This window comes from Gymnodraco acuticeps, unplaced genomic scaffold (assembly GCF_902827175.1).
Source record: "Gymnodraco acuticeps unplaced genomic scaffold, fGymAcu1.1, whole genome shotgun sequence".
NCBI classification, from domain to species: domain Eukaryota; kingdom Metazoa; phylum Chordata; class Actinopteri; order Perciformes; family Bathydraconidae; genus Gymnodraco; species Gymnodraco acuticeps.
The window spans coordinates 69,666-96,964 of record NW_022990913.1 but is presented as its reverse complement, the minus strand read 5'-3'; the positions used below and the strand labels follow the sequence as shown (position 1 = coordinate 96,964).

Here is a 27,299-nt window from a genome sequence, read left to right as displayed (position 1 = left end):
GGGATCGTAACAATTACACATGACAATTGGCCAAAAGCTAGATCCCACACAAATCTCAAAATAACGTAAAGCTAACAACATAACGAAGAGGACTAGCTGATAACCTAGTAGACACTCTCAAATTACCGGGAGAGTCGGTCTGTCGGGAGGCGTGTCTGAGCCGGCGTGTTGCGCTAGTCTCACGATATCCTCATGAGGAGAGGAAGCCACCATTTCTGGCTTCTTCTCGGACACAGCTTCATCTGAAAGCACCGGCACAAACACAGGATCAGACAATGAGACATCAGAGTCACTTTTACACGCCTGTGCGCGTGTGTGTGTGTGTAATCAGGCCAATGCCTTTTGGCTGGGACATATTCTGCCGCTGTTCTTTACGCTTCAGAGCTACACAGTTGGCGATGATATGTCCAGGTTGGTGACAGTAAAAGCACTCTTTCTCCTCTCTTGTTACTTTATACATATTTAACGGCTCAGTAAATGGTGCGGCGGATACACGGCGTGACCTCTCAGTAAAGACAGGGGAAAACACGGATTTATGCGTCAGCACATATTCATCGGCTAACACAACAGCAGCAGAGAGGGAATTTACTTTTGGCTCATTTAGGTATACCACAATGCGATCAGGCAAACATCTCTTGAACTCCTCCAGCATGATCAATTCCCTCAGAGAAGAATCATCCTCCGCTTTACATGACGTAACCCACATGGTAAACAACATTCCCTTTTCTCTAGCGAACTCCACGTGTGTTTGGTTAGGACCCTTCCTATGATGTCTAAACTTCTGTCTGTACGCTTCAGGAACTAATTCATACACCCTGAGAATGGCAACCTTCACTGAGTCATACTGTAGGCTGTCCTCTAACGAAAGAGCCGCAACTGCTTCCTGAGCTTTTCCATATAGTTTACACTGTAGCAACAGAGCCCAAACTTCAGCCGGCCACCGCAACGCTGTAGCTATGCGCTCGAAGGCACCAAAATAGGCATCCACCTCAGTCTCATGGAAGGTTGGCACAAGCGTAATGTTTCTACTTATGTCAAAGGCAGGTGGATGAGAGGGAGATGGCAAGTTTCTTCCGGCATAATCAAAAGCACCGGATGCACGCAGTTGTGAGTCTAGCTCCAGCTGACGCATCCTGACTTCCTTGTCTGCCTCAATGTCCAACCTATGCACCTCTAGCTGGAACTGTGTCTGCCTCTCCTTATCCGCCGCCTCCAACTGGAGACGTGCGAGACGGACCTTAAGTTTACTCCCTTCCCGGGAGTCTGGGCTGCCAGGAGACGGTGGATTGTAGCGAGGCCACGTGGACGGTGCTTCACACTGCCCGCCGCCCTCACCGTCACCACCCTCTACCTGAGCATCTGAAGGCTCCGCCTCAGACTTCTGTTGTCTCCCAGCTTCAGACAGGACATTGAATGCAGCGAACTCAGCTTGTACAGGCAGAACCAGAATACCACTTTCCACCAACTCATCCACCTACAAAGCCTTTAATTCTTTTTTTAATAACTGTTTTGCCACTGTGAGACTGAAATGTTGTGCTATCTCATACAAATGTTCCTTAAGACACCGGTCTAGCTGCTCATAAGAAAGACAGCCTAAAAAAGTCTCAAATTCGAAAAGTGCCATACTCAGCTAAAATTGCTATTTTAAAACCACTTATAACCCCAGGAATTAAGTTATTTATCCCCATTGGTTACGTTCCCTACTGGGCTAGGGTAACCAAAGGGAAGTAACACAAATATAAAATGACCAGGCGAGAGAAAAAGGAGATGATACTGTCAACACAGTTAAGACCTGAAGCAAGAACCAGAACACAGTTAGGACCTGAAGCAAGAACAGGAACACAGTAAGGACCTGAAGCAAGAACAGGAACACAGTTAGGACCTGAAGCAAGAATCGGAACACAGTTAGGACCTGAAGCAAGAACAGGAACACAGTAAGGACCTGAAGCAAGAACAGGAACACAGTTAGGACCTGAAGCAAGAACAGGAACACAGTTACGACTTGAAGCAAGAACAGGAACACAGTAAGGACCTGAAGCAAGAACAGGAACACAGTAAGGACCTGAAGCAAGAACAGAAACACAGTTAGGACCTGAAGCAAGAACAGGAACACAGTTACGACTTGAAGCAAGAACAGGAACACAGTAAGGACCTGAAGCAAGAACCGGAACACAGTTAGGACCTGAAGCAAGAACAGGAACACAGTAAGGACCTGAAGCAAGAACAGGAACACAGTTAGGACTTGAAGCAAGAACAGGAACACAGTAAGGACCTGAAGCAAGAACCGGAACACAGTTAGGACCTGAAGCAAGAACAGGAACATAGTTAGGACTTGAAGCAAGAACAGGAACACAGTAAGGACCTGAAGCAAGAACCGGAACACAGTTAGGACCTGAAGCAAGAACCGGAACACAGTTAGGACCTGAAGCAAGAACAGGAACACAGTTAGCCTGTTAAGCCCCAAGCCTGTTTTTCAGGTCTCAGGCTCAAAAATGATATTCCCAGAACAAATGACTATATCTTCACTTCTAAAAGAGATACATTAATAATCTTTTTTCTCAAAGCAATGATAAACCTGTGAGTTGAATGTAGAAGAGTGTAGTTATGCTAAAACAATGTCGGACACCCTAATCTTCTCTGGTCCCCTCCCCAATCTGATCAATGATGAGATGTATGTCTTTACAACATCAGGTATATACGTCCCCAGCTGACTCAGAAAGCGACTCAGGTTCTGGTCCAGGCTCTCGTCATCTCACGCCTAGACTACTGCAACTCCCTCCTGGCTGGTCTACCTGCATGTGCCATCCGACCTCTGGAGCTCATCCAGAATGCAGCGGCCCGTCTGGTCTTCAACCTTCCTAAATTCTCCCACACCACTCCACTCCTCCGCTCCCTTCACTGGCTTCCGGTAACTGCTAGAATCCACTTCAAGACACTGGTACTTGCTTACCATGCTGCGAATGGATCTGGCCCTTCCTACATCCAGGACATGGTTAAACCGTACACCCCAGCGCGTGCACTACGCTCTGCATCAGCCAAACGACTCGCTGCACCCTCGCTGCGAGGGGGACCCAAGTTCCCATCGGCGAAAACACGTGGGTTTGCTGTCCTGGCTCCAAGATGGTGGAATGAGCTCCCCATTGACATCAGGACGGCAGATAGCTTGCACATCTTCCGGCGCAAACTGAAAACTCATCTCTTTCGACTCCACTTCGAGCGTTAGAACTATTAACGAAGCACTTTTATACTAATAAAGGACTGGCTTACCTAAAGCCAGTTGAGTAGCACTTGAAATGTTTGGCTCTATGAAACCTGATGTACTTATATGATTCTGTTTTCTTCAAGGTTGTGTCTTCCTGGTCGAATGTACTTATTGTAAGTCGCTTTGGATAAAAGCGTCAGCTAAATGCAATGTAATGTAATGTAATGTAATGTAATGTAATGTAATGCATGTCATAATTTCACACCAGGTCCTTATTCAGAATTATTATCAGAATTCTCTGAGTTTTTATCAACTTTGGTGCTTAAAACAGATAAAGTAATTATCGTAGGTGACTTTAATATTCATGTTGACGATGATAAAAATAGCCTTACTGTTGCATTTAACTCTATATTAGATTCTGTTGGTTTTCGTCAGAGTGTAAATAAACCAACCCACTGCTATAATCACACTCTCGACCTTGTTCTGACTTATGGTATTGAAATTGTGCAACTATTAGTCGAACCGCATAATCCTGCTTTATCCGACCATTTCTTAGTAACTTTTGAAGTACTGTTACTAGACTACAAAGCATTAGTCAAAAGCTCCTGCAGCAGAAACCTATCTGTTAGTGCTATAGCCAAATTTAAGGAAGAGATTCCACCAATACTTAACTCGATAGCATGTCTGCATGTAAGGGAGGAAACTTATACAAAATGTACACCACCCCAAATTGATCATATATGTTACTCTTAGAAACAAAATTAATGAACTCTTGCCTTCGACCAGTATAGTGTTATCAACAGCTCCCGGAAACGTAAGTTCTAATATTACACTAGATGGTAAACTAGAAGGCTTTTCAGCCATAAACCTTGAACAATTAAATTGAATGATTCTCTCTTCTAAACCATCAACGTGTATCTTAGACCCAATTCCAACTAATCTGTTGAAGGAAGTTTTTCCATTAATTAGCACTTCTTTATTAAATATTATGAATATGTCTTTAATATCAGGCTATGCTAGGATGTTATAAACTACAGGCCTGTCTCTCTCCTCCCGTTCCTGTCTAAAACACTTGAACGCGCTGTCTTTAAACAACTCTCCTGTTATCTCCATCAGAACAACCTTCTGGATCCGCACCAGTCTGGTTTCAAGGCAGGTCACTCAACAGAAACTGAACTCCTTGCTGTCTCTGAGGAACTGCACACTGCTAAAGCAGCCTCCCTCTCCTTTGTCATCATCCTTCTGGACCTGTCTGCTGCATTCGACACGGTGAACCATCAGGTCCTCCTTCGCACTCTCCAATAACTTGGAGTTTCAGGCTCTGCACTTTCCCTCCTTTACATTACATTACATTGCATTTAGCTGACGCTTTTGTCCAAAGCGACTTACAATAAGTACATTCGACCAGGAAGACACAACCTTGAAGAAAACAGAATCATATAAGTATATCAGGTTTCATAGAGCCAAACATTTCAAGTGCTACTCAACTGGCTTTAGGTAATCCAGTCCTTTATTGGTATAAAAGTGCTTCGTTAATCGTTCTAACGCTCGAAGTGGAGTCGAAAGAGATGAGTTTTCAGTTTGCGCCGGAAGATGTGCAAGCTATCTGCCGTCCTGATGTCAATGGGGAGCTCATTCCACCATCTTGGAGCCAGGATAGCAAACCCACGTGTTTTCGCCGATGGGAACTTGGGTCCCCCTCGCAGCGAGGGTGCAACGAGTCGTTTGGCTGATGCAGAGCGTAGTGCACGCGCTGGGGTGTACGGTTTAACCATGTCCTGGATGTAGGAAGGGCCAGATCCATTCGCAGCACGGTAAGCAAGTACCAGTGTCTTGAAGTGGATTCTAGCAGTTACCGGAAGCCAGTGAAGGGAGCGGAGGAGCGGAGTGGTGTGGGAGAATTTAGGAAGGTTGAAAACCAGACGAGCCGCTGCATTCTGGATGAGCTGCAGAGGTCGGATGGCACATGCAGGTAGACCAGCCAGGAGGGAGTTGCAGTAGTCTAGGCGTGAGATGACGAGAGCCTGGACCAGAACCTGAGTCGCTTTCGAAGTCAGCTGGGGACGTATCTTCCTGATGTTGTAAAGCGTGTATCTGCAGCAGCGGGTTGTAGCAGCGATGTTTGCAGTGAAGGACAGGTTGTTATCTAGGGTCACACCCAGATTCCTTGCAGTCTGAGTCGGGGAAACAACTGAGGTGCCGATGTTTATTGTCAGGTCAAGAGTTGGACAATCTTTTCCCGGGAGGAAGAGCAGCTCAGTCTTGTCAAGGTTGAGCTTGAGGTGGTGAGCAGACATCCACTGAGAGATGTCAGCTAGACAAGCAGAGATGCGTGCGACGACCTGGGTCTCTGAGCGGGGAAAGGACAGAATTAATTGGGTGTCGTCAGCGTAGCAGTGGTAAGAAAAACCATGCGGGCTAATGACTGATCCGAGCGAGTTTGTGTACAAGGAGAAGAGGAGGGGACCAAGAACAGAGCCCTGAGGGACCCCCGTAGTTAATTGACAAGGGTCGGACTCAGACCCTCTCCAAGTCACCCTGTAGGTACGGTCTTTCAGGTATGAGGTGAGGAGGGAAAGTGCAGAGCCAGAAACTCCAAGTTTTTGGAGAGTGCGAAGGAGGATCTGATGATTCACCGTGTCGAATGCAGCAGACAGGTCCAACAGGATGATGACAGAGGAGAGGGATGCAGTTTTGGCAGTGTGCAGTTCCTCCGTGACAGCAATGAGAGCAGTTTCTGTGGAGTGACCTGCCTTGAAACCAGACTGGTGCGGATCCAGAAGGTTGTTCTGATTGAGATAACAGGAGAGTTGTTTAAAGACAGCGCGTTCAAGTGATTTAGACAGGAACGGGAGGAGAGAGACAGGCCTGTAGTTTATAACATCAGACGGGTTGAGAGTGGGTTTCTTTAGGAGAGGGTTTACTCTTGCCTCCTTGAGACTGTTTGGAAAGTGACCAGAAGTTAGAGAAGTGTTGATGAAATGGGTGAGAAACGGTAGAATATCAGGAGCGATGGTCTGAAGGAGGTTTGAAGGGATAGGGTCCAGAGGACAGGTGGTAGGGCGGGCAGAGGTAATGAGGGTAAGAACCTCACTTGGAGAGAGAGGGGAAAAGGAGGTTAGTGTGTTGGTGGAAGGAAGGTCTGGTGACCCAGCGGTGAGTAAAGGTGAGTCAGAAAAAGAAGAGCGAATATCATTAACCTTTTTTTCAAAGTGGGTAACAAAGTCGCTTGACAGAAGTGAGGAGGGGGGAGGAGCTTTTGGAGGGTCCAAGAGGGTGGAGAAGATGGAAAATAGTTTTTTAGGATTGGAATAGGAAGATTGGATCTTATCTTGAAAGAAAGTGCTTTTTGCCTGAGAGATCGAAGCAGAGAAAGAGGAGAGGAGAGCTTGATAGGTTAGGAGGTCGTCACGGTGTTTGGATTTCCACCATTTCCGCTCTGCTGCCCTAAGGACGGTTCTATTAGCACGCAGTGCATCATTTAGCCAGGGAGCCGGAGGGGACTGACGAGCCTGCCGAGATGTCAGAGGACAGAGCGAGTCCAGAGTGGATGAGAGAGTAGAGAGGAGAGTTTCTGCAGCAGAGTTTGGAGGCAGTAGTTGGAACGAATCAGAGGAAGGGAGGGCTGAGAGCACCGACGAGGCAAAGGTAGAGGGAGAGAGGGAGCGAAGGTTACGGCGGACAAGTGTAGGATGGGAAGAGATGAGTTTGTTATGTTTGGAAAGGGATAGAGAGAATGAAATGAAGAAGTGATCGGATGTGTGGAGCGGGTTTACAGAGAGGTTAGAAGTAGCGCAGTTCCTTGAGAATATGAGATCAAGGACATTGCCAGCTTTATGAGTCGGTGGGGACGGAGAGAGTGAGAAAGCAAAGGCCTCCTCACCTCATACCTCAAATACCGTACCTACAGGGTAACTTGGAGAGGGTCCGAGTCCGACAATTGTCAATTAACTACAGGAGTCCCTCAGGGCTCTGTTCTTGGTCCCCTCTGTAAGAGAATATTTTCATCTGATCTGTTTATAGAGTTTCTTATTGTTTTATAGAATCTGTGATACTGCAAACATCTGCTTGTAGTCAGTCAAAGACTCCTGTGTAGGTTGAGGCTTGTCTGGATCTCTTTGAGACAAGTAGACTATTGTCTCACATCTGCTACTAATTAGGTATACGCGGGCTTTCTGGGAGCCCGCCTCTCCTCGTGTTGGTTAGATGTTTTGTGTCTTTTGGTTCAGAGATTACCTTGGTGGAGCACAAGGACAGTGTGAAACTAGGATGATTTCCCGGCCGTATGTAATTGTCTGTCTCTCAATAAATATCAGTGTATTGACAGGTGAATCCAGTTTCCCTCATTTGATGATGCGCTCAACATTGCTGCAAAGAAGTTTTAACTTCACAATTGGCGTCGCGAACGGTTACCAACAAATCGTCGAGCTGGTGAGTGTAATTTCAAATCTATATTTTGACATTGCCTCGCCAGACTCTGTGATTGACGGTATAAAATTACCTGTGGAACAGATAGATGCAATATTTTTGGTTTCCTCTGTGTGTGTGCACGGCAAATATTCGGAGAGACCTTAAAGAGGGCATCAGTAATGTGGAACTTCGGTTTAAAAGCAATGTAAAGATTTGCACTGAAACGAATCGCCGAATTCTGGAGATTTCAACGGTTTAACTAGTTAAATCAACTCGCCTCGAAATCACCCTGTTGCTGCTGCAGGAAGAGGGTGTGGGTAATTCCCCTCCCCCCCCCCCCCCCTGTGGGGAGCAGCACACGAAACAGAGCACAGTGTCGTATTATTTTTAAATCGCACCATTATGAGTTTTGGAACTAAACAGAACTCTTATTAACGGGAAACGTGATACGAAATATTACGTCACGCTGTGTTTCATAAACTGAGGGGTTGTTGAATTTGGCTGTTGTTAAAATAAAGGGTACTGAATTCATTAAAAGTCTCTGCTCTCCGGATCGGGGAGGGCAGAGCACCACTAAATTAGCATAGTGGTTGTTGATTGAGAATAATGTGGTTATTACTCTTCAGCAGATTCCGTTCTTAGAATTAATTAAATTAATTAATATCTCTGCTCTCGGTCGGTTGAGCAGTTTTACCACTACATTTGCATAGTGGTTTTGATTGAGAATAAGGATACAAGCGGCCGAGATGGGTTTTCTCCGCAGGGTGGCTGGTGTCTCCCTTAGGGATAAGGTGAGAAGTTCGGTCATCAGGGAGGGACTCGGAGTTGAGCCGCTCCTCCTTCGCGTCGAAAGGAGCCAGTTGAGGTGGTTCGGGCACCTAGTTAGGATGCCACCTGGGCGCCTCCCTAGGGAGGTTTTCCAGGCACGTCCAGCTGGGAAGAGACCAAGGGGTAGACCTAGGACCAGGTGGAGGGATTATATCTCTTCGCTGGCCTGGGAGCGCCTTGGGATCCCCCAGTCAGAGCTGGTTTATGTCGCCAGGGAAAAGAAAGTTTGGGGCTCTCTGCTGGAACTGCTACCCCCGCGACCCGACCACGGATAAGCGGAAGAAGATGGATGGATGGATGGATAAGGTAGTTTATTGCTCATCAACTGAATTAATGTTTAACAACACAGACTTGTATTTTCTGTTAATCACACCATAAGCTCAAGAACTAAATTGAGCTATTAAATGGGAAGGGTGGTGGCAGAATATTACATTCACACTGTGTTTAATAAACTTACGGATTATTGAATTGGATTTTGTTTAAAAAAAATTAAAAATTAAAAAAAAATAAAAAAATAAATAAAAAAAAACAATAAGTAAAAATAAGTACTGATATTTCCCTACCCCCGCTGAAGTTTCCCTAATTCGGATTAAAATTAAACTGGATGAGTTTAGCTGTCACCTGATATTTGTTGCAGGTTCATGTTTGTTTGTATAATTGTTTCGTGTTTGTTTGTATATGCCGTCTTGTACATGTTTTTTAACAACTAATTAAATGAATCAGTCCACAGCCAAGGTAAAATTAATCTAAATTTCCGCAAAAGGAAAATAAATAAAAAAAATAAAAAAGCCTCTGTTTTACACCCGGGAACCTCAGAGGCATAACTGCGGGTCATCTGTCTGCTCAAATAGGTCAATGTTGTATTATTTGTTTAATTTATTCTTAATCTATGTATTGTATGGTAATAATGAAAATAAAATAACCTAATGTATTTAACACATTCCGAAACAAAGCAGATAAGACAAGACTTAGACACAATGGTGATTGAACCTTTTTGCACGATTGATGCAAAATGAAAACTTTGTCATTATCTGTTTCCAACTGGCCACTGGAATCAGATAATGGATATGAGTTGAAGTTCAATTACAGTTTTAAATATAGTTCAACATCCTTTTCTATACTCTGCTTGGTGCTGCAGAAGAAGAAAATAAAATAAAACGCAAGACACGGGGTCAGAGACAGGCGTGACCTCTGGAAGGAGAAGATAATCTGAAGCAGACCACGGCGCGACCCATTGGGGGTTTTATGACCACAGCACAAAGGAAGATCTAATTTCAGCAGTCAGTTTTTTTTGGCAGAACTTTTGAGCATTTTGAAAATGTCTTTTCTTGCCTCTGTGCAAGGCTTAGTCTTTCTATCTGTATAGCCACTGGTGTAAAGTAACTAAGTTCATAAACTCCACAAGTCCTATACTTGGGCACAATTTTGAGATACTGGTACTTTATTTGAGTATCTAAAATGTTTTGCTGCTTTATTTTTCTACTCCACTACAGTTCAGTGGTAAATGGTGTACTTTTACTCCACTACATGTATTTAATACCTTTAGTTACTTCACAGATGTGGATGAATGATGTGAAATCTAATCAAGTGTTTAATCAGACTTTAGTTCCACCTGGAGTGAATCCACCAGCTACCGTATGCAGTATACAAAGTCATTCAAACTAGCTTCTCCTTTACCAGCTTTGAGAACACTTTCATGATCAATCATTATAAAACATATCATATATAGTATTCTGAAATAAACCAATCTGCACAACGACTACTTTTACTGTCGCTATTTTCACTATATTTTGATGACAATACTTTTATACTTTTACTTGAGTAACATTTTGAATGCAGTACTTTTACTGTAACTTAGTATTCCTACACTCTGGTACTTCTACTTGTACTCAAGAACAAGATCTGAGTACCTAAGCTAACGTTAGCCAGAAACCTTCCATTTTGACACAAAGAACAATGGGGTAATTTCAAAGTAATTCGAAGTAATTCACACAGCCTCTTCCCTATGGGAGGAGCAGCAGTTTCAGCTTCATTTAAATATGTTGCGTAGTTATAGATGGATTTATTTTTTCCTCTAAAAGAGAGAATGTGTATTTTATGTTAGTATTTCAAAAATCTCCTGGGGGAGAATCCCCCCAGACCCCCTGTGGGGGTTGGGTTTTCAGCATGTGAACTCTTTCACTTGTGAGGAAATGGCAGGATTGGCTCCAGGTCGCCTTTTTATTTACTACAAGACAAATGTTTTTATTTTATTTTAATTTCATACAGTTCAATTTGGATTGAGACAGGGAAATATTCTAAACCTCACGCGTAGCGTTTCACTGACAAGGAGGCGATATAGCGTGTATGTAATTACATTTCAAATACTGATTTGAGCCCCACCACTGTATGGGTTAGCCCTACCATAGATTATCTAACACAAATACTCGGGAGCCGATAAGTCAATAAGTTGCTTATCGCGACAGGCACACAATAAAACAGTGGAAACAAACATGTGTTTGACTTTCATTATTTAATGAAACTGTGTGCCCTTTATAGTCTGTGTCCAATATTGTGTATTTGTATATATATATTATATATATATATCCTAAATATATGCTAAGGTCCCGCTACGGACACGATAGCAGTCGCTTCGTGCGCATGTGTGTAATTAAACCCATGATATCAAAATCTCACTCCAGCCAGGTACCCAAAGTTAGCAACCCTGTCCATACCCCAATTATATTTTATTGATGACAAGTTTGCATCCCTGCCTGTTATCGTTTTCATCACGGAGCTGGAAAAATGGTGTATTGATTACTGATCTGTGCATGTCCAATTTGTTAACTGACTTTGGTTCTAATGTTAATGTTAATTTGATTTCAACCCATAAGTAATTATTTAAATTAACTCAACATTCTACATGATGGATTAGTGTTCCACATTTTTCCCACTAATTTGTTTATGATTAGGCCAATGGTAAAGAGAGACTTGATGACCCTGTGTCCTTTTTGTTAGCACGTGGTTCCATTTTGTCTAATGGCGTTGGACAGCTTCACTAAGAGTCACCCAGTTCTACCCTGCTACAGTCCGGCTGAGTGCAGTCACAGAGATGCTATGGCTGCTCTACATGACATTAATGGTTTGGTCCGAGAATGGACACCATTTCCTGCTCCCAGAGAGAATGACGCTCCTCACACTGAACAATACAGCCATTGACACTGTCTCACGTGGGTCTGCTCCCCCCCACCGAGCCATGAACCGGAAGCTAGAAGTCTGCTCTGAACACTTGGAACTGTCACACCAGCACCAACCCTTGGGTCAGTTAGATGAGACTAACGGCTTCACTTAGGGCATATGGGTCAGAAATATGACTCTCGTTACCACGGAGTGGGTTGTTTGTTTTTTAAGGCTATTCATACTGCTATGCAGAGTGAAGAGCCCCTACTATTTTAACAAATAGGCCTGTCAGGGGCCTCTTACTGTCTACTTCTGCATGTATTCACATTATATGGACCATGTTTACACCTGTTGAAACTAGGGCTGCACGGAACTCAGGCTACAATACAACCATTTTGTTCTGCTCTAACGATTCAATTTATAAATTCTACATCAAAATAGTTCGTTTTTATTGTTTCCAATGATAACGTCACCTTAAGTGGAGGAATGCAAACCTGTTTTAAAATGTAAGGTTTTGAATTTCTTTGACATTTCTCAGTAATGACACCCTCAGACGCCCACTATCATGTATGCCAGTGGTTCCCAAACTTTGTTGTGCCCAAGGCACACCAAAGGACAAGTACAAAATCTCAAGGCACACCTATTGTGAAAAGATAGCCCTTATAACACGTGTTATCACTCATATTATGTAAAGTATCTGTAAATGTGCATAATTATTTACTAATGCCAAATAAAATGTGACAAAGACAACTATATTACGAAATATTTCCGAAATTAATTTGAAACTTTATCAAATTAGGCTTCATCAAACCAGCAACACACTCATTTACACCAGACAGGTCACAAAATAGAAAATGAGGCAAAGGAAACTCAGCAGAAATTCAGCACAGACAACTGTCAATGCAAGGAAGCTGCATTGTCCATGGTCCGGAACTACAAATTATAAATGTATTACTTTAAAAAAAATGTAATATATTACACTACTTCGTTACTATCTACATAAAGTAACTCGGTACTTTACTCGTTACTTTCCTCGCCGAGCACGTACAAACTGCACATGCGTGAGTGGCAATAACTTTCCTTACCAGCAGGCGGCGGTAGTCAAGCCCCCAGGTAGTGCGCCGGACTCAGATGAACATATTCGTGCTGGCCAAACGGCGGTACTACACTTCCGGTTTGGTTGCCAGGCCCGAAAACACTTTTCCCATTGACTTACATGGGGAAAGAGTGGTCTGTAACTCGTTGGATAATTTTTTTAACTAAATAAACTACCCAGTATGAACACTTGTATAGCCCTTATTAAAAAACATTCGTTCCTCAAGTTGTAAAACATTTGCTAATAACGTTATTCTGAGAGTTATTTCCCTCTGCATTATGAACGCGCATCTAATCCACGGGACCGCGCAGCCCGGCACAGGGAGGGTGCTGGAGCCAGGCTCTGGCTGGAGCTTTTGAAGCTACAACGAGCGTTAAAGGCAGAGAGTGAAATTCAGTGAATACACGTAGTTTACAGAGATGCTGTATGAGGAACCAATGTGAGTTGCGTTTATCTTTACCCATGGATGCACAATGGGAACGGATCCATATCGTCTTACTGCCATCCCACGGAGCTGTAATAATGGATATATTGCACATGTTTGCTGTAATTCATTGTCATACTACATGGGCTGTATGATTGAATCTTGTACCGTAAATGTTGTATTAAATGGAGTTAATATTACCGATATCACTAGATCATTACTAGCTAGCCGCTAGCTGCTAACTGCCGCCTCGTTCATATCAAATCCATGGCGGTAGTGTGTATTTGTCATTTAATACAGGCAACAACCGGAAGACAGAGAAGAAGAATAGACTGCGTGATATAAAATAATGGGCATACCTCCACCCCTCGATAGTTATCGCTGACTCAGCCATGTTTATGCAGCACTGCACGTGGAGATGTGGACGCGCAAGTCGCGCAGATTACGTACATAAACCTACAAAGTACTGATATAGTAAATTACAAAATAAATGATTATTTTTGTGTAGTTGTATATTGAGAAAAATAATGTATGGTTGTCACAAAATCCCACGGCACACCCGGACTTGCCTCACGCACACCAGTGTGCCGCGGCACACCGTTTGGTAACGGTGGTAACTCAGATGCTTACATGGACTTGTATGTTTTTTCCTTCATATCTAACAGAAATAAGAGAGAAAGAGATGGGAAAGTGAGTAAAGAGGGATGGGAAGGAGGAGAAATATTTGCGAGTTGCATACTGACTCTGAGTTTTCTCGATTAATAGCTTATATAGACAATACCATGCTTAGATAGACTCCTAAGTTATTATTTCATATGTGACAATATGTAAGAAAAGGGAGGAAGAGTCAAATTATATTGAGAAATTGAGCAATTGATTTCATATTGGAACATTCATTTCTCAAACCTATGTTTTATGGAAGAGGAAATGTACTTCTGATAAACTAATCCTTGATCAAACGGTAAATGGTGAATTAATATAACATTTATAATCATTGAGAAAGGGTTATTCCACAGGGACTAGCTCACATTTAACTTAAAATAAAATGTATCTGCTTTGGACTGATGAGTATATGATTCTTGCATGTTAAATGACTAACACAAACCTTACATTTATAATGTGCATGTCTCAGGAAGGCTCCCAAATCATTCTGAGGGGGCCTATCCTATTTTTGTAATTGAATGATAATGTGCTAATCCATTACCTTGAGTTGTCTGCACTCAGGAAAACATCCCTATCAAGTGTTAACCCAATAACTAGGAGAGCTCTGAAGGCCAAGGGTCAGAGAGAGAGGATCACACTCTGCGGCTGCAGAGAGCAACTTATCCACGGGCAAGGAGGTCGTTCGAGATGAGAGGATTCTAATCTTCAACTTTCTGATGAGATGGGATGCTTCTTCATTTTCGCTCGCAGGACGAGCGATGGTTTCAGAGGTCGTCATACAAGGTTTCCATGTTTCATTGGAGGAGCAGATGTTTTCATAACCTCTCCCATCACGGGGGGGGGGCATCTGGATGTGCCACTTGGAATAGGCAGGTGCACTGCTCTCAAGCAGATAGCAGAAGGAATGCAGGCAGATGAGCCTCTGTTTCACTGGGAGATCATACAGTGCTCACTGAATTGAGCCACAAAAGCAGAGCAATTGGGGGGGATTGAGATATGGCGCTCTGATGAAGAAGAGTTTTGAGCCAATCAGCACCTCAGTGCTAATCTACAGATAATTGAGTTATGGCGCTCTGATGAAGAAGAGTTTTGAGCCAATCAGCACCTCAGTGCTAATCTACAGTATCAGGATGCCTTTACACACCAGACATTCTGTGTCATAAAAGAGAGGAGGAAAACATGTCTTCTGGCTCTCGTACAAAGATAACATTTGAATTGAATGACCAGATGATTACAGATGTACAATTAATGATTGTTTTTGTATTCCCAATGAACAGATATGTGTTAAATAGTGGTGATAAATATATTTTATCAGATTACACTTTCACACTAAACTAATTAATTAATTGATATTTTCAGATTTATAAGGTATTGGACAATAAGATATTTCTAATATTATAACAGACAATGTTACTATCCTTAATCATTACCAGGTAAGAACAGATGTTTTGATATTGATTACAGTTGATGCTCTGAATAAAGAACAGATGTTTTGATATTGATTACAGTTGATGCTCTGAATAAAGAACAGATGTTTTGATTTTTACCCTTTTCAGGTCGTTATACAATAAAATGTTTGATTCTTCAGATTGTTAAACATTTTGAGAATTGTTTAGTTTTCCCTTCAGATTTTGAGATGACATAATGATTGATAGTTGAAGTCTGATTTATACCTCAATTGGATTTATTATAAATCCTAATTGTGTTTTAATAAGTAATTGCCTTAAAGTAAATCTTTAAGATGTAAGCTGATTTAGAATCTGTGTTTGATGAATGAGATTAACTGAGTGATAAATGATAAAAGATCTTATTTTTTAAACATATATTTTGCTATAATATTTTGTATCCCATGTGTTTATTATTGTACCTTTTGACAAAAATGCCAAGCACTGAAGAGAGATGATTTTTATTATGATTGACTGTGTTCAATCATGGTGATTGAAGTGTTTTTCAATCTTGTTCTATTTTTAATGTAATGAATGTATCTGAGCCCACCCAACTCTGAGGACGCCTATTGATTTTAAGTATTGACTGAAATATTCTTAGACTAATGTTAATTGGTTATCAATAGATTGATAAAAAGAGTGAATCTGTAAGAGAATATTTTCATCTGATCTGTTTATAGAGTTTCTTATTGTTTTATAGAATCTGTGATACTGCAAACATCTGCTTGTAGTCAGTCAAAGACTCCTGTGTAGGTTGAGGCTTGTCTGGATCTCTTTGAGACAAGTAGACTATTGTCTCACAACTGCTACTAATTAGGTATACGCGGGCTTTCTGGGAGCCCGCCTCTCCTCGTGTTGGTTAGATGTTTTGTGTCTTTTGGTTCAGAGATTACCTTGGTGGAGCACAAGGACAGTGTGAAACTAGGATGATTTCCCGGCCGTATGTAATTGTCTGTCTCTCAATAAATATCAGTGTATTGACAGGTGAATCCAGTTTCCCTCATTTGATGATGCGCTCAACATTGCTGCAAAGAAGTTTTAACTTCACACCCTCCTCTTCTCTCTGTACAAAAACTCGCTCGGATCGGTCATTAACCCGCATGGTTTTTCATACCACTGCTACGCTGACGACACCCAATTAATTCTGTCCTTTCCCCGCTCAGAGACCCAGGTCGTCGCACACATCTCTGCTTGTCTAGCTGACATCTCTCAGTGGATGTCTGCTCATCACCTCAAGCTCAACCTTGACAAGACTGAACCGCTTTTCCTTCCGGGAAAAGATTGTCCCACTCTTGACCTAACAATCAACATGGGCACCTCTATTGTTTCCCCGACTCAAACTGCAAGGAATCTGGGTGTGACCCTAGATAACAACCTGTCCTTCACTGCAAACATCGCTGCTACAACCCGCTGCTGCAGATACACGCTTTACAACATCAGGAGGATACGTCCCCAGCTGACCCAGAAAGCCACGCAGGTTCGGGCTCAGGCTCTCGTCATCTCACGCCTAGACTACTGCAACTCCCTCCTGGCTGGTCTACCTGCATGTGCCATCCGACCTCTGCAGCTCATCCAGAATGCAGCGGCTCGTCTGGTCTTCAACCTTCCTAAATGTTCCCACACCACGCCGCTCCTCCGCTCCCTTCACTGGCTTCCGGTAACTGCTAGAATCCACTTCAAGACACTGGTACTTGCGTACCATGCTGCGAATGGATCTGGCCCTTCCTACATCCAGGACATGGTTAAACCGTACACCCCAGCACGTGCACTCCGCTCTGCATCAGCTCGCTGCACCCGCACTGTGAGGGGGACCCAAGTTCCCATCAGCAAAACACGTGGGTTTGCTATCCTGGCTCCAAAATGGTGGAATGAGCTCCCATTGACATCAGGACAGCAGATAGCTTGCACATCTTCCGGCGCAGACTGAAAAGTCATCTCTTTCGAATCCACTTCGAGCGATAGAATTATTAACAAAGCACCTATATACTAACAAAGGGCTGGCTTATCTAAAGCCAGTTGAGTAGCACTTGACATGTTTTGGCTCTATGAAACCTGATGTACTTATATGATTCTGTTTTCTTCAAGGTTGTATCTTCTTAGTCGAATGCACTTATTGTAAGTTGCTCTGGATAAAAGCCTCAGCCAAATGCAATGTAATGTAATGTAACATGATTCATGACAACCTGTGCAGCCCATGTATTGATTCCATCCGATAGCTGCTTTAATACAAAACTAAACGTCTGCCTGCTCTCCACAATGATCAATAACAGCAAACGGATGGTCAAAGTAAGGTACAAATAAACAGAATCACACGAAGCCTGGTTAGTGTTGCCTGACTTTATAAAGTTTTTTTTTTTTAATAAGTGTGTGGTTGCGTTCTAGTCACTTTGCTTGTTACAGATTTCATTTGCCGTCGCCATAAACTGTTATTGCTCAGGTTGATCCCGCCCCTGCCCCTGCCCCCGCCTCCGCCTCCGACGTAAGCGGTTCTTGCTTCTAGACCCAAACAATTTTGGTGCTTGAAAAGCACCGGGTTTTGGAGCTTAGAGCTGGCTCCGCTGCGGTGTGAACAGGCTCTAGCTCTGAACCGGCCCAGGAACCGCGTTGGTGTGAAAGCCCCAATAGTGACGGCTGGTTCAGACTGACCCGGGACCAACTCCCCCCGAAGACATTATTGCATTACACCAGTCTGTAGTGAACTGGTTGTATCTTCAATCTCTGTAACTGCGCCGACTGACAATAAAAAAACATTGAATCTAATCTTAAGCTTTAGTTCTTCTGACTCACCACCAGGTTTCCAATGACCATCACCATCATGAAGACGATGAGACACATGGTCTGATCCGAGACCTCCATGCAGTCCCACATGGTCTCGATCCACTCCCCACACAGGACCCTGAAGATGATGAGGAAGGCGTGGAAGAAGTCCGTCATGTGCCATCGGGGGAGTACACAGTCCTTGTCTATACGGCAGACACACTCTTTGTAGTTCTTCCCAAACAGCTGCATCCCAACCACCGCGAAAATGAAGACAATGATGGCCAGGACCAGCGTCAGGTTCCCCAGAGCACCCACAGAGTTACCAATGATCTTTATCAGCATGTTCAGTGTGGGCCACGACTTAGCCAGCTTAAAGACCCGCATCTGAAGACAGGGAGACAGGGGAGAGACAGGTGAGAGACAGGGGAGAGACAGGGGTGAGAAAGGTGAGGGACAGGGGAGAGACAGGGGAGAGACAGGGGAGAGACAGGGGAGGGACAGGGGAGAGACAGGTGAGAGACAGGTGAGAGACAGGGGAGAGACAGGTGAGAGACAGGGGAGAGACAGGGGAGAGACAGGGGAGAGACAGGGGAGAGACAGGTGAGAGACAGGGGAGAGACAGGGGAGAGACAGGGGAGAGACAGGGGAGAGACAGGGGAGGGACAGGGGAGAGACAGGGGAGAGACAGGTGAGAGACAGGGCAGAGACAGGGGAGAGACAGGTGAGAGACAGGGGAGAGACAGGGGAGAGACAGGGGAGAGACAGGGGAGAGACAGCGGAGAGACAGGTGAGAGACAGGTGAGAGACAGGTGAGAGACAGGTGAGAGACAGGTGAGAGGCAGGTGAGAGACAGGGGAGAGACAGGGGAGAGACAGGTGAGAGTAGTGCAGACAGACAGACAGACAAACAGACAGACCAGTCTGAAGGAGCGCAGTACAGACAGTCCCTGGACGTTGGCCAGTCCGAGCTCCACCAGACTCATGGTGACGATGATGCTGTCAAAGATGTTCCAGCCCACCTGCAACCATGGCAACAGCTGTCAGTCATCAGTCATGTTTAAATAAACAATACATATATTTACTTTTGCCCTCCAACAGCGAGTCTGCATCGGTCCTGACTTCGGCCCAATTCCAAACCACACCCTACCCACTTCCACTCACTCCGTGGCAGACTCATGCAAAGGACTGTTTTAAAAACCAAGCAGCTTATAAACCTCAGATTTTAAACAAAAATACGTAATTAAAGATTTGTGCGGTTAAGTAGAGCAGCAGGGGAACTCTCTGTCGAGGGGAAAACCCCTGATCCCGTCAGCTGACCAATAGGAAGTCAGTCGGTTTCAAATCAGCATATCTTGGATTAAAAATAACAAAAATAAAACTTTAAAAATCTTTTATTGCATATATTTTTTGTAAACATATTTCTGTTTTAAAATCCGATGTTTATAAGCTGCTTAGTTTTAGAAAAAGTTCATGTAAATATACACAACTTTTACCGTTTTATAGACTAGACATGGTTAGGGTTAACCCTAAACCTAACCCTTGGAATTGGGCCGAGGTCTGCTGAACAACAGGAAGTCTGTTGAACAACGGGAAGTATAACCTGGAAGTAGTAGTAGGGGTCCATGGCCAGAAGCTTGAGCACCATCTCCGCCGTGAAGATCCCTGTGAATACCTGAGAGAGGACAGAAATCAGAGGTCAGAAATCAGGGGTCAGAAATCAGAGGTAAGAAATGAGAGGTCATCAGGCTGCTGGTGGCAGATGTTACTGCCCCCTGCCGGAGACAGACATATGTTACTGCCCCCTGCTGGAGACAGACAGATGTTACTTCCCCCTGCTGGAGACAGATGTTACTGCCCCCTGCTGGAGACAGACATATGTTACTTTCCCCTGCTGGAGACAGATGTTACTGCTCCCTGCTGGAGACAGACAGATGTTACTGCCCCCTGCTGGAGACAGACAGATGTTACTTCCCCCTGCTGGAGACAGACAGATGTTACTGCCCCCTGCTGGAGACACACAGATGTTACTGCCCCCTGCTGGAGACAGACAGATGTTACTGCCCCCTGCTGGAGACAGACAGATGTTACTGCCCCCTGCTGGAGACAGACAGATGTTACTGCCCCCTGCTGGACACACAGTTACTGCCCATGCAGGGAGACTGCTGATACTAAGGGACTCTTGTGTTCCACTCACCAGGTTCCCAATGCTCAGCAGCTCCTCAAACTCCTCCGTCATGGGGTAATGCTCCATGGCCATGAAGACGGTGTTGAGGACGATGCAGATGGTGATCCCAAGGTCCACAAACGGGTCCATGACGATGGTGTAGAGCCACAGCTTGAGCCACCGCCAGCAGCTACAGCAGTTCCACTTCAGGAAGACGTCGGAGAAGACGTACCAACATGGTGGACATGGCCTCTGGTCCTCAGCGAAGTCTGATACACACAGCAGGGGGTCAGAAAACACAACAGGGGGTACATTTTTACTAAACAGAAGCCTGTGTGGTGTGTGAGATGTTGTGTGACTGCAGGTCTGAGGACAGGTTCGATGTTGTGTGTCTGCAGGTCTTAGGACAGGTTCGATGTTGTGTGTCTGCAGGTCTGAGGACAGGTGAGCTGTGTGTTTATGTTTGTGTGTGTGTGTGTGTGTGTGTGTGTGTGTTTACCTTCGATGGCATTGTGTTCTTCTTCATGGTTCTTTATCTCTGATGAGTTCTTCTCTGAATCCTGTTTTTCTGAGAGCGCTGCCCTGCAGGCTGCCTGCTGTAACAAGAGGCAGGTGGAGGGTCAGGTAACAGAAAAACAGGTAACAAAGAGATAGGTACAGGTAACAGACAGGTAGACAGGTGTGTATCTCACCTCCTCCTCCCTGGTCCTCAGCAGGTCCAGGATCTGTTGGTACTCATCCTCCTTCTTCTGGTTCTCGGCCCGCGTTGCCTCGTTCTGCTCAGCGTACGCCATCGCCACCACGGCCAGGATCAGGTTTATCAGGTAGAAGGAGCCCAGGAAGATCACCACCACGAAAAACACCATGTAGGTCTTCCCTGCTGCCCTCAGGGTCTGCAGACAGATAGGTAGAGACAGACAGGCGAGAGGCAGACAGGTCAGAGACAGACTGGTAGAGACAGACAGGGAGAGAGACAGACAAGTGAGACACAGACAGGTGAGAGACAGACAGGAGAGTAGACCATGTAGGTCTTCCCTGCTGCCCTCAGGGTCTGCAGACAGACAGGTAGAGACAGACAGGTGAGACACAGACAGGTCAGAGACGGACAGGTGAGAGGCAGACAGGTGAGAGACGGACAGGTGAGAGGCAGACAGGTGAGAGACAGACAGGTAGAGACAGACAGGTGAGACACAGACAGGTGAGACAGAGACAGGTCAGAGACAGACAGGTGAGAGGCAGACAGGTCAGAGACAGAGAGGTCAGAGACAGACAGGTGAGAGACAGACAGGTGGGACACAGACAGGTCAGAGACAGACAGGTAAGAGACAGACAGTTGAGAGACAGACAGGAACATCACCACGACGAATAACACCATGTAGGTCTTTCCTGCTGCCCTCAGCCTATCAGGAGTCACTGACCAGCTGGAAGAGGTTTTCCCAGAAGTCCTGAGTCATCAGTCTGAAGAGAGACAGGAAGGCCCATCCGAACGAGTCGTAGCTGGTGTATCCATAGTTAGGGTTCCTGCCAGCCTTCAGACACACATAGCCCTCTGGACAGACCCTGAACACACCATCTACTATTATCCTTGAACACACAATCTACTATTATCTCTGAACACACCATCTGTCATTAATAATACCCCTGAACACACCATCTGTCATTAATAATACCCCTGAACACACCATCTACTATTATCCCTGAACACACCATCTGAGTTCTCAAAAATGACATTCCCAGAACAAATGACTTCACTTCAAAAAGGGGTAAATTAATCATCTTTTTTCTCAAACAATGATAAACCTGTGAGTTGGATGTAGAAAAGTCAGAATCAATAAAGATTTTTTTTTATTTAAAGTAAATTCAGATTTAACATAGTAAAAAAATGTAAATTATAGTGTCCGTCCAAAAAAAACAACATTACTTATAGTAAAAACCACCCTTGAATGATGGGATAGTGGAATAAAAGCTTTGAGATGCAAAACAAGTGACATTTGACCAGTGGCGAGCCGTCAGGGCCCTCTAGGTCCTCTGTGAGGGCCTAAGATATTCTACAAAATAATATTTAAAACCAATTTTTAATATATATTTTTTTAGTTATATTTTTCATTAGTTTTACCAAAATAACTTGATTTAATTGTATTTAAAATAACATTTCCAAAGAAATAAATCCTTCGAATCTGCCTATTCAGTTTCTGTTTGAATGTGAAGGGTTAAATGAAAGAAGCTTCTTGAGCCGTCTCTGCGAGTTACTGTGAAGACAGTAAGCTGATTGGTTGTCCTGCTGTAAATTTGAGTGATGAGTCAGTCGCGAACGAGCCGATTCTTTTGAACGGCTCTTTGGTGAGAGCCGTTCTTTTTATTGTTCAATCGTAGGTCCGCACTCACTGCCTGCCAACATCCACTCGCCTTTTAAAAAGCTTGATTTTGTTCCCCAAACGTATTCTGTGAAGACTCTGTCTGGCAGCGGGGTGTGGTTAGGGCGTCGGCTGCTGGAGTGTAGGGAGTGGCTCGGCCGGAGGCCAGACAGCTGATCGGAATCAGGTAATCAGTCACTGAATAAAAGCATGTGGTAACCTGGTTCTGGTCTGTCTTGCAGTAGGCAGGATCCTGGAAGGTCGCCAGAGGACCTGTGAAGGATCCCACACGGGCAACGTTTTGCAACCCGTGTTGTGTACTTTGTTTTGGTGCTAATAAACGCCTGTGTTCAACCCAAACCCTGCTCTTTCCGTCCCTCTTTGAACCCTGTGTGAGCGGGGAGGCTCACAGTGGCGCCTGAACAGGGACAATCATGTCGGAAGGAGAAACCCCACTGGGTCAGGCCCTCCAACGTCTCGCCAACATGCAGGAGACCACCGCGGCATTGCAGCGACAGCAGAGCAAGGCTCTGCTCGGGATCGCCTCGAGCCAGCGCGAGGACCGGGCTCTCCTACGGGAGCTGCTGCAGCGTCCGGCCGCCCGGGAGGCCGATCCCGCGACCAACCCGGCCCGACTGCCTTCGATTGCCGACGATCCGGAGGCATACCTGGACATCTTTGAGGGCACAGCGGCGGCGTGCGGGTGGCCGGAGGAGGACCACCACCACACGGCCCCAACCCCGCAGCCCCGACAATTCCCCCCCAAGCCCTACCTTACTCTCCTGTTTTTATCTCTCCCCAGGGTCCGGCCTACGCTTCTGGTCGTCCGGCACCACGGGGGGCTCCTCAGACGCCAGGGCAGGATTGCTGGCGGTGCGGGCAGCCCGGCCACTTCCGACGGGAGTGTCCTCTCCTGGAGGTCGGACAGCTGGTCCGGGTTGCGGGACCGCCAGTTGGCTCCCCCGATTTGGAAGGAACATACCGTATACCGGTATGTATACAGGGGGGTACACACAAGGCTCTGATGGACACAGGCTGTAATCAGACGATGATCCATCAGCACTTGGTTCGGCCTGGGGCATTGATTGAAGCATCGTGGGTGAAGGTGAAGTGTGTGCATGGGGATATACACCAGTACCCGGAGGTGACGCTGGAAATGTCTTATAAGTGGAAAAAGCACAGAGTCAGGGCTGGAGTTAGCACTCGCCTTACGCACCCTCTGATTTTGGGAACGAATTGGCCGGGGTTTGCTAAACTAGCGGGGGCTATGGTGGTGCGTTCACGGACGGCAGGGAAATGTGCGTTATGTGCTGTGTTTAGTGGAGAGTCGGAGGTGGCTGACAACGTCGACGGGGAAACGGACACGGAGGGGGCCGCGGAGATCCCTCTGGCCCCGCTGGTGTTTCCCGTGGAGGATTTCCCCCTCGAACAGTCAAGGGACGAGACCCTTCAGCACGCCTTCGACCAGGTGGTGAGTATTGATGGCTCCCAGCTACACCCAAAAGCAGCACTCACTCACCCACACTTTACGGTGGTTAGGGAATGCTCCGGTATTGGGACAAAATTAACATGGGATCACTCCGGTCATTGTACGTACTTCGTCTCACTGGAATATTAACGGTCAGATTGAATACAACATCGACCCAATTTCTCCGGTCAATGACGGGAGAGTTTTGAAAGTGACAAAACACTGTTTTCACACATTTAAAAACACTTAAACAATTAAACAATGTTTACCCAGGATTCAGGCACCTTCCCTGGCTTGTAAAATGTGGTGATGCGCCCTGGAGGTATCAGACTATTTAAAACATGTATACCCAGGATTTAATCACTTTTCCTGGCTTGCAAAGTGCTGTGAAGCAGCCTGTTCTCTGGGTGCAGTCTGGGTGTGCATGGAGGGTTTTAGTCCAAGTGAGGAGTGCTCAAGTGTGGGAGGATGTGTAAGGCAGAGGAGGGTAAAAAAAAAGTTAAAGTGTGAACCTCCATTAGGGCAGGTTGTGCTGTGAATAAGGCCGAATATTGATGCTGGTGTGCGGACAGTAAAGCACCACAAAATCAACCTCCTTTAAGTGTTACCAGGGCCATGAGAACATCCTCCACAGGAGGGTGGGTGGTGCTGCTGTGAATAAGGCTGAATATGGATGCTGGTGGGCGGACAGTAAAGCACCGCAAAATCCACCACCTTTAAGTTTCACCAGGGGCATGAGGTTCTGGAGGGTGTGGTTTTTCAGACTGAAAATGAGCCAAACGTGAAAACGCAGCAGCCTTTGGATGCACTTCAACCAAAACCCAGGCAGTGATATAGCGCACCATTTGTAAAGGCAAAATATCCTTTAAAGCAAGGTCAACAAATAATCTCCATCACCACTTAAAATGTATTTTTATTTACTTAACACATACAGAGGGTCAGAGGGCCCATGTATAAAAGTCACGGCTCGCCACTACATTTGACCTTTTTATTGAGGTTTAGCACAAAAAAAACGACTTCTGGGGTCATTTGGGTGCATTTTCCATATCTCTGGCCCCCCTCATTCGATTTTGATGATTGACATCTCTTTTTAACCGTTAGAGCCAATAGAATCGAGGGGAGGTTCCTAAAATCCATCTAAACATTACCCATTGGTGAATGAGTGATGCGTAGCCAGAATGCCCCGGAACCAGAAGCTGCGATTCACTCTGGTGGCTAGCATATCAGCTTATATGAAATCTCCGTTATTGACATAAAAATGGAAGGTTAGATTATCAGTAATCATTTCAAAGTGACACATTGGATTACCCATTGGATTAACCTTCAGCAGCGTTTTTATCGTTTCTATGCCATTGAACACAACTTTTGATCAGAACAACAGCTAAGGTAAGACGATGTCACGTGAATGCTCCGTAATGCTACGTGTTGTGATGTCTGTTTTCGCTTCCCCTGTCGCGAGTTCTGATCGCTATATTTCTGGAATCTATGGAATCTCAGCTTGCTAATCGATATATTGTATGTGCAGTTACGATAAGTAATAAGGGTATTTTTACCGTGAGTTCTGTGCTAAGTGCGTAGCATTTTTCCGCTCAGGGCTCATTTAGACGCTTCTTGTGAGACTTGTGTTTTGTTTTGGTAAAAATGTTCATATCGTCAGTTAGCTGAGTTTCTTCCCGTTAAGTGAGTATGGAATATTAATAGTTTAATAAATGTTAAGAAGCCCTGAGACACAGTTTCGTGAAAAAAAAACCTCTCGGGCTTAACCGGCTAATAACACCCCTGAACACACCATCTACTATTATCCCTGAACACACCATCTGTCATTATTATTGTCCTTAGTTTTCATTTGTTTGGTTTATTTTAAATAAAGGTGCCAGCTAAATGCTATGTAATGTGACGTAAGTTATTATAAATATAAGTATTAAAGCAGCGGTGTGGTCACGTACCCGGCATCGGAGCTGTTTCCACACAGCAGGGCATCCAGCTGACCCGACTGGAAGTAGTAGTTGTCTGTAAGAGAGAGAGACAGGTAGAGACAGACAGACAGATAGGTAGAGACAGACAGAACGAGGAGCTGGTTTCAGACATCATGTGACCCAGAAAGTCATGTGACTTTAAAGCATTGTCTTGCCCCTCCGATGATAAACCTGGAACATGTTGCTCAGGATCCCCTCTGGTTTTAATGCTTTGTACTATCAGTGTGTATCACGGAGTCTCTCAGGGTTCTGATTTGGTGTTATTCTGGCCAACACATACCTGCTTCCCTTTAGATATATGTGACCTGCTCTATCGAAATCAGTCGCATTGACTCGAAGACACATTTTGTGTTGTATACACTGCTGAAAAGAGGAGATTCCTAGCTTTCTAATGATATCAGGATTGTTGATGTTCTCCAAATATTAAGCGAAATATGTCACAATATATAATGACTGTCACCGAGTCATCATTTTGAGAAAAAGGCCTTCAAAGTTTCCTCTTCTCTGGAATCCATCGATCTGATTGGTTATTAGCAAATGATCAAAATACTACGGAGGGAAGATATTTTTGTTTGGATTACTGGTCTGGGGGAAGCTCGTGTGTGTGTGTGTGTGTGTGTGTGTGTGTGTGTGTGTGTGTGTGTGTGTGTGTGTGTGTGTGTGTGTGTGGTGTGTGTGTGTGTGTGTGTGTGTGTGTGTGTGTGTGTGTGTGTGTGTGTGTGTGTGTGTGTGTGTGTGTGTGTGTGTGTGTGTGTGTGTGTGTGTGTGTGTTGTTGCGTTTGTTTCCCGGGGAAAACCCTCACGAGAAACACCGGCTGTTGTTATGCCTGCTGTGACTTTAAGTTACTCCGTTCTCCGCTTGTCATTATGCCGAAGCTTCAAAGTTGTATTTATCATCTGAATTTGCCGAAAAAAGTTTCATATTCTGAAAGCCAAGACTTTGTTTATTTGAAATCAGATGAAAAGAAACTGTAACGGACCCTGCCGTGTTATCTATGATTACTCTACGCTTACATTCATAATGTCAGCCGGAGGGAGGGGGGGCGGCGCTGCGGAAGAGCAGATTGCCTGTCATCTTCCCTTTACAAGCTTAAAGAACGTATTTATCGTGTGAGTTTGGAAATAAAAGGTTCATATTCTGAAAGCGAAGCCTTTGTTTGTTTAAAATCAAACAAAACACCCAAACCCCGAAAAAAATTGTTTTTTACGCAAATCCACGTTTATTTTGAAATGAGCCGTTGCGACTTCCGACTGATTTTGATAGAGCAGGTCACATATTATAAGGAATCTGTCACAATCTGTCTGTGTTGTGTTTTGTCTTGCCTAGATCTGTCTTTGGTTTCCTGTCTGT

General features: G+C 44.8%; 1 protein-coding gene across 1 annotated transcript in view; it reads right to left on the bottom strand.

Moving 5' to 3' along the window:
* Window positions 1-27,299, bottom strand: part of LOC117557976 (sodium channel protein type 4 subunit alpha B-like) — a 59,328-nt gene that overhangs the window by 11,427 nt on the left and 20,602 nt on the right. The window contains exons 9-16 of the mRNA XM_034233928.1: window positions 25,919-25,982; window positions 21,569-21,710; window positions 20,843-21,043; window positions 20,650-20,746; window positions 20,181-20,419; window positions 19,587-19,658; window positions 18,904-19,005; window positions 18,015-18,371 (exon numbers count right to left, since the gene is read on the bottom strand). Of these exons, the coding sequence (XP_034089819.1) occupies window positions 18,015-18,371; window positions 18,904-19,005; window positions 19,587-19,658; window positions 20,181-20,419; window positions 20,650-20,746; window positions 20,843-21,043; window positions 21,569-21,710; window positions 25,919-25,982 (1,274 nt within the window). The remainder of the gene's footprint in view (window positions 1-18,014; window positions 18,372-18,903; window positions 19,006-19,586; window positions 19,659-20,180; window positions 20,420-20,649; window positions 20,747-20,842; window positions 21,044-21,568; window positions 21,711-25,918; window positions 25,983-27,299) is intronic.